Genomic DNA, 6,000 nt, shown 5'->3' on the forward strand with positions numbered 1-6,000 from the left:
GGGGATATTCAGCGTGACACAGAGAGTGACAAGGCCGGCCCTTTGAAATACAGGTACAACAGAAACAGGAAGTAAGAGTGAGAGAAAGTTGTGGTGAAAGAGTACAGCAGGGATCACCACCATCCCCTGCCGGAGCCTCGTGGAGCTTTAGGAGTTTTCGCTCAATAAACACTCACAACGCCCGGTCTGGGAATCGAAACCGCAATCCTATGACCGCGAGTCCGCTGCCCTAACCACTGGGCCATTGTGCCTCCACCTCCTACTGAGTAGCACTTTGAGCAATTGTCTTCTATTATAATCCTGGCCTGACCAAAGCCTTGGGAGTGGATTTAGTAGAAAGAAACTTGCTGTGTGTCTGTGTGTGTCTCACCACAACCACCACCACCACCACCACCACCACCACCACCACCACCAATACCACCACCACCACTTGATAACTAGTGTTGATTTGTCTATGTCCTTGTAAATTAGCAATTCAGCATAAAAGATCAACAAAAAATAAATCCTGGGGCAAATTCATTCAACTAAAACCTTTCAAGGTGGTGCTCCAGCATGGCTGTAGTCCAATGACTAAAACAAGTAAAAGATGAAAGACAAAAGATTAACAGGATCTGAACTCAGAACATAAAGGGTCGAAAGTAAACATCACTCACCATTTTGTCTGCCATTCCATGTACTCTGTGTAAAACATTTGATAAAGCTAATTAAAACCAGCAACATCTGTAATTGTGGCTTCTGTTTCTTGTTTGATACCAGAAATGTCGGCTGTGTAATTATTGTATGACACCCAGAGAGAAACTCATTGCTAAAATGGCCTACTTGGAACATATTAACCGAGGAAATACAAGACGAATCCTTCCCCCCGTGGCTGTAAGTCTTTAGAATTAATTCTTTACTTTTATTGTATTATTATATTTATGTCAAAGTATAGAAGCCATCTTATCATGGCTAACCACATTGGGGAGGGAGTGTTACTGTAGCTTTATAGCCCCAAGAGATCTTCGTCTCTAGCTGGCTTTAGACACAATATCAGTGTACAAGCTCCAAGGACACTGATATTGTGTCTAAAGCCAGCTAGAGACGAAGATCTCTTGGGGCTATAAAGCTACAGTAACACCCCCTCCCCAATGTGGTTAGCCATGATAAGATGGCTTCTATACTTTACATTATCGAGCGATTACTGTTTCAATCTCATTCTGAGATTTAATTATGCCTATATTTATGCCATAAATAGGAAAACAGAGGTGAATGAGACAAACAGACTTTGTTAAATATTAATATTGTAGGTTAAGTTATTATTCTTCAGACTCCAAATGTGAGTTATGAGGATAGTATCAGAGTGACTTTGTAAACATCTGAAAGTGTGACTATGCTGGTTGTATCTTTGTTTAAATGGATTTGTTATTAAGCTGTTGTAATTATATGTTATTCCAAATAACATTGGATTTTATCAAGGTTCAATTATGAGTGGATTTTTTGAGACAGTTATCATTAACCAAATTTATCAATAAACGGTATTTACATTTTATGATGTTATTATTTAAGTTCTGGTAATTCTTATTAGTTATTATTTTCTTTGTGGATGTCCAAGTTCTTTAGTGTTACCTATCTAATTTTGAGTGAATCTGGGTTAAGCATTTTTCAATCTCCTGTAGGTGAAAAACTGTTTTACCAAGAGAAGTGCTTACAACATTTAAATAATGTTGATTATATCATGTGGTATATTCTCTTATATTCTCTCTCTTATTTAACTTTGTTGTATATGATGTTTAAAGGTTTGTTTAACCCTTTAGTATTTAAACCGGCCAAAATAGTTAATCTGTTTTATGTTCAAACTGACCAGATCCAGGCTCTCACACCTACCCCACAATGTTATTCTACGTTAAGTAATTACACCATCAAGATCTTGAAGATATGAGATAATGCATGATTAATTCAAATCAATGGGAATCAATAGGCATTATGTTTGATTGAATAATCTGAACACTAAAGGGTTAAAAGTGCTGGATATCAGTTGATTATTAGGGATTTGCTTTTCTTTGAATGCCGATTCATGATATGCAAGCATGGCTGTGTGGGTAAGAAGCTTGCTTCCCAACTATACAGTTTCAGGTTCAGTCCCTCTGCATGGCACCTTGGGCAACAATCTTCCACTACAGCCTCAGATCAACTAATACATTGTGGTGGAAGCACTCCGTCGGTTACGACGACGAGGGTTCCGGTTGATCCGAATCAACAGAACAGCCTGCTCGTGAAATTAACGTGTAAGTGGCTGAGCACTCCACAGACACGTGTACCCTTAACGTAGTTCTCGGGGATATTCAGCGTGACACAGAGAGTGACAAGGCCGGCCCTTTTAAATACAGGTACAACAGAAACAGGAAGTAAGAGTGAGAGAAAGTTGTGGTGAAAGAGTACAGCAGGGATCACCACCATCCCCTGCAGGAGCCTCGTGGAGCTTTTAGGTGTTTTCGCTCAATAAACACTCACAACGCCCGGTCTGGGAATCGAAACCGCAAACCTATGACCGCGAGTCCGCTGCCCTAACCACTGGGCCATTGCGCCTCCACTAATACATTGTACAGTACACAGGATAAAAACACAAAAAGATAGGGAAAAAAGAAGACAATAAAAGAGCCACAGAGAAGAAAGGGTGTACGTGTGTGTCAAGAGTAGTGTCGATGAATTCCAGGAAGCATGGAATTGTTGAAGGATAGTGTGTGCTGACAGCTAACAGCTATGTCGGTACTTCATTCCATGCTTTGGCAATTTTGAGCTTGAAAAAAAATGTTTCCAAAACTCATGGGTGTTGTGCTGTTTTTTTGATTTTATAAGCATGTTCACAGATAATAGAAATACTGAAGATAAAATGGTGGCCAAAGTTGTGGGATAATCTTGTGGGATTGATTAACCGTTTAGCATTTAGATTATCCACTTAAAGCTAAAGCTTATTTCCTTACGTTATTTTAAATCAATCAAGCATTATCTTGTAGGTGTAAGATGTGAAGGATGTGACTGCTTATTTTTAGAATGACATTGTAGGATAGGTATGATAGGTCTGATCTGACTGGTTTGGACATAAAACAGGTAGAATATTTGGACCGGATAATGCATGTTTATTTGTATCATTTTGAATTAATAATGAATTATCTTATAACTTTGAGATTTCATTGATGCGATTGCTTATTTTGAGAATGACATTGTAGGGTAGGTGTGAGAGGCTGGATCTGGCTGGTTTGAACATAAAACAAAGTAGAGTATTATGGACCAGATTTAGTTAGTTTAAATGCCAAAGGACTAAGTATAACTATGAATGTTTTAAATTGAAATTTTTTCACTTATTTCAAAGAACTCAAGATGGATTTGTCCCAGAAGTGTTTTTCTTTTTAATATTTGCTTTTTTGTTAAATATTTCTTTTGAGATTTAAGAAAAATATTTGTATTTGAAATTATTTTTATTTAAAAAATTTGTTTTTTTTTGCAGGACACGGCTGAAGAATTGGCCATTTTGACCCAAACTCAAATCTCTCAAGAGAGCGAAGAGAATAAATTTATGTCATTATGGTTCCTTGGACAGTGCCAAAGAGATGCAACTTGGTGCCATTAGCATAAAACCATTTATTCATCCCAAACATGATGCTGCTTATGTCTTAAGATGTCCTCGGAATATTACCAACAAGAAACCCACATACACTCATAAGGTACCTCTCTGTTTTATGAGGTACCTATAGATGCTCAATATTGCCTATAGGAAACTTATATGTTCTTAAGGTACCATACATACCCAATATGAGTCTCTGGGTATTACAAAAGAAACAATAAACTCTCAGTATCTCATAAGATGTCTTGAGATACCCTGAATGATCTATGAAAAACCTAATGTATTTATAACGTACATATGTTCTATAAGGTACCCAGAGGAACTAAATGTGAGTCACAAATCTATAAGGTACCTATAAGATATCGAGAGATACTCAGGGTAACTGGATATTACTTACAAACAACTATATTACCAACAAGATATATCATTCTTCCATAAGGTACCTATAAGCACAGAAAATATTGTTGCTTGTGCAGAATCAATCTGTACAAAGAGGTACTCAACAACACATACTGGAAATCTACATGTACCAATAAGGTACCACTGTTCTTGAAATACAGTGAGTATTCCTAGAGATACTCCCTGTGAGATCTTGGATATTACCTGCAAAATGCTTATACATACCTATTATATAAGGTACCTTGGCTACTTAATGTGAGCCCTTGGATATGATCTACAGATAACAAGACTATATGCATCTTAAGGTACCTCAGCTCCACAGGGTACCTATAGCAACTGCATATCACTTAATAATAGCTATATGTACCTACATGATAATAAGGTGCATATAATGCTTCTTTATTTCCCATGGAAACTCCTATGTACATATATGGTACCTGTGTTTTATAAGGTACTTATAGGTGCTAAGTGTGAATGCTTGGACATTTATTTATAGACAACAAACCTATGTGCACCCGCAAGGTACACCTCTGTTGTATATGTTACCCATGGGTACTCAATATGACCTATAACAAATCTGTAATCACCAGTCAAGTACCCTTGTTCCACCAAACAGTACCTCAAAGTACTTAATGTTGCCTCTTGGCTCCTCGTCAATCACCAAATGTGAGACTGCTCATCAATCACATGCATAACTGACCTCAGGTCACTCACCACACACTCACACCTAAGTGACTTCAGGTTATTCACTCGCACCATTCAGTCACACATATAACTGGCCTCTGGTCACTCATCAATCATATGCATAAATGGTCCCTAGTCACACATTAGTCACGTACTTGATTGACTTCAGGTCACTCATCAATCGCACACATAACTCACCTTAGCTTATTGTCAATCACCAAATGTGAGACTGCTCATCAATCACATGCATAACTGACCTCAGGTCACTCACCACCCACTCACACCTAAGTGACTTCAGGTTATTCACATGCACCATTCAGTCACACATATAACTGGCCTCTGGTCACTCATCAATCATATGCATAAATGGTCCCTAGTCACACATCAGTCATGTACTTGATTGACTTCAGGTCACTCATCAATCGCACACATAACTCACCTTAGCTTATTATTTCATTTAGCATTACAACCTATGGGTAAAGAAGTGTGTGTGTGTGTGCATGTGTATGTATGTGCGTGCATGCATGTGTGTGTACATGTGTAGTGCATATGTGTGTGTGTGTGTTGTGTGTGTGTGCGTATTAGGAAATAAGATGTTATTGGCAGGATTCACACTTAATATATACGTCCCTCTGCCGAGGTGGACTTTGCCTTTCATAAGTACCAGTTAAGTACTTGAGTCATTGTAATTGCCTTACCCCCACCCCCAAATTGCTGGCCTTGTGCCAAAATTTGAAACCATTACACATCTCTCTCTCTCTCTCTTTCTCTCCATCAGTTTTTCTCTCTTTCACTCACTCTGTCTGTCTGTTTGTCCTGCCGTCTCTCCCTGTGCTTATCTGTCCCTTTTCTCTTTTTCTTTCTTTCTCTGTCTGTGTGTCTATTTTCCTCTTTCTCCCCCTCTGGTCATATCTCCATCCTCCTCTCTCTCTCTCTACTTTTCCTCTTCCCACATATTCCCCACAATACTCCACAAATCTTCAACCCAAACCCCACTTCATTTCCCCCTTTTTTTTTGTCCCAGAATGCACCAAGTGTCCTGCCATTTGTGGAAGCACTCCGTCGGTTACGACGATGAGGGTTCCGGTTGATCCGAATGAATGGAACAGCCTGCTCGTGAAATTAAAGTGTAAGTGGCTGAGCACTCCACAGACACGTGTACCCTTAACGTAGTTCTCGGGGATATTCAGCGTGACACAGAGAGTGACAAGGCCGGCCCTTTGAAATACAGGTACAACAGAAACAGGAAGTAAAAGTGAGAGAAAGTTGAGGCGAAAGAGTAAAACAGGGGTCGCCACCACCCCCTGCCAGAGCCT

The 6,000-nt window shown here is 39.2% G+C and overlaps 1 protein-coding gene across 6 annotated transcripts in view; it reads left to right on the forward strand.

The window, feature by feature from the left end:
* LOC115224063 (probable tubulin polyglutamylase ttll-15) overlaps positions 1-5,800 on the forward strand; it is an 86,770-nt gene extending 80,970 nt beyond the window's left edge. For all 6 annotated transcript variants that reach the window (XM_036512686.1, XM_029794864.2, XM_036512684.1 and 3 more), the window contains 3 exons: positions 757-870; positions 3,485-4,853; positions 4,947-5,800. In XM_036512686.1, the coding sequence (XP_036368579.1) occupies positions 757-870; positions 3,485-3,607 (237 nt within the window). In that variant the 3' untranslated portion in view covers positions 3,608-4,853; positions 4,947-5,800. The remainder of the gene's footprint in view (positions 1-756; positions 871-3,484; positions 4,854-4,946) is intronic.
* The last annotated feature ends 200 nt before the right edge of the window (positions 5,801-6,000 follow it).

Source organism: Octopus sinensis, linkage group LG24, assembly GCF_006345805.1.
Source record: "Octopus sinensis linkage group LG24, ASM634580v1, whole genome shotgun sequence".
Taxonomy (NCBI): Eukaryota; Metazoa; Mollusca; class Cephalopoda; order Octopoda; family Octopodidae; genus Octopus; species Octopus sinensis.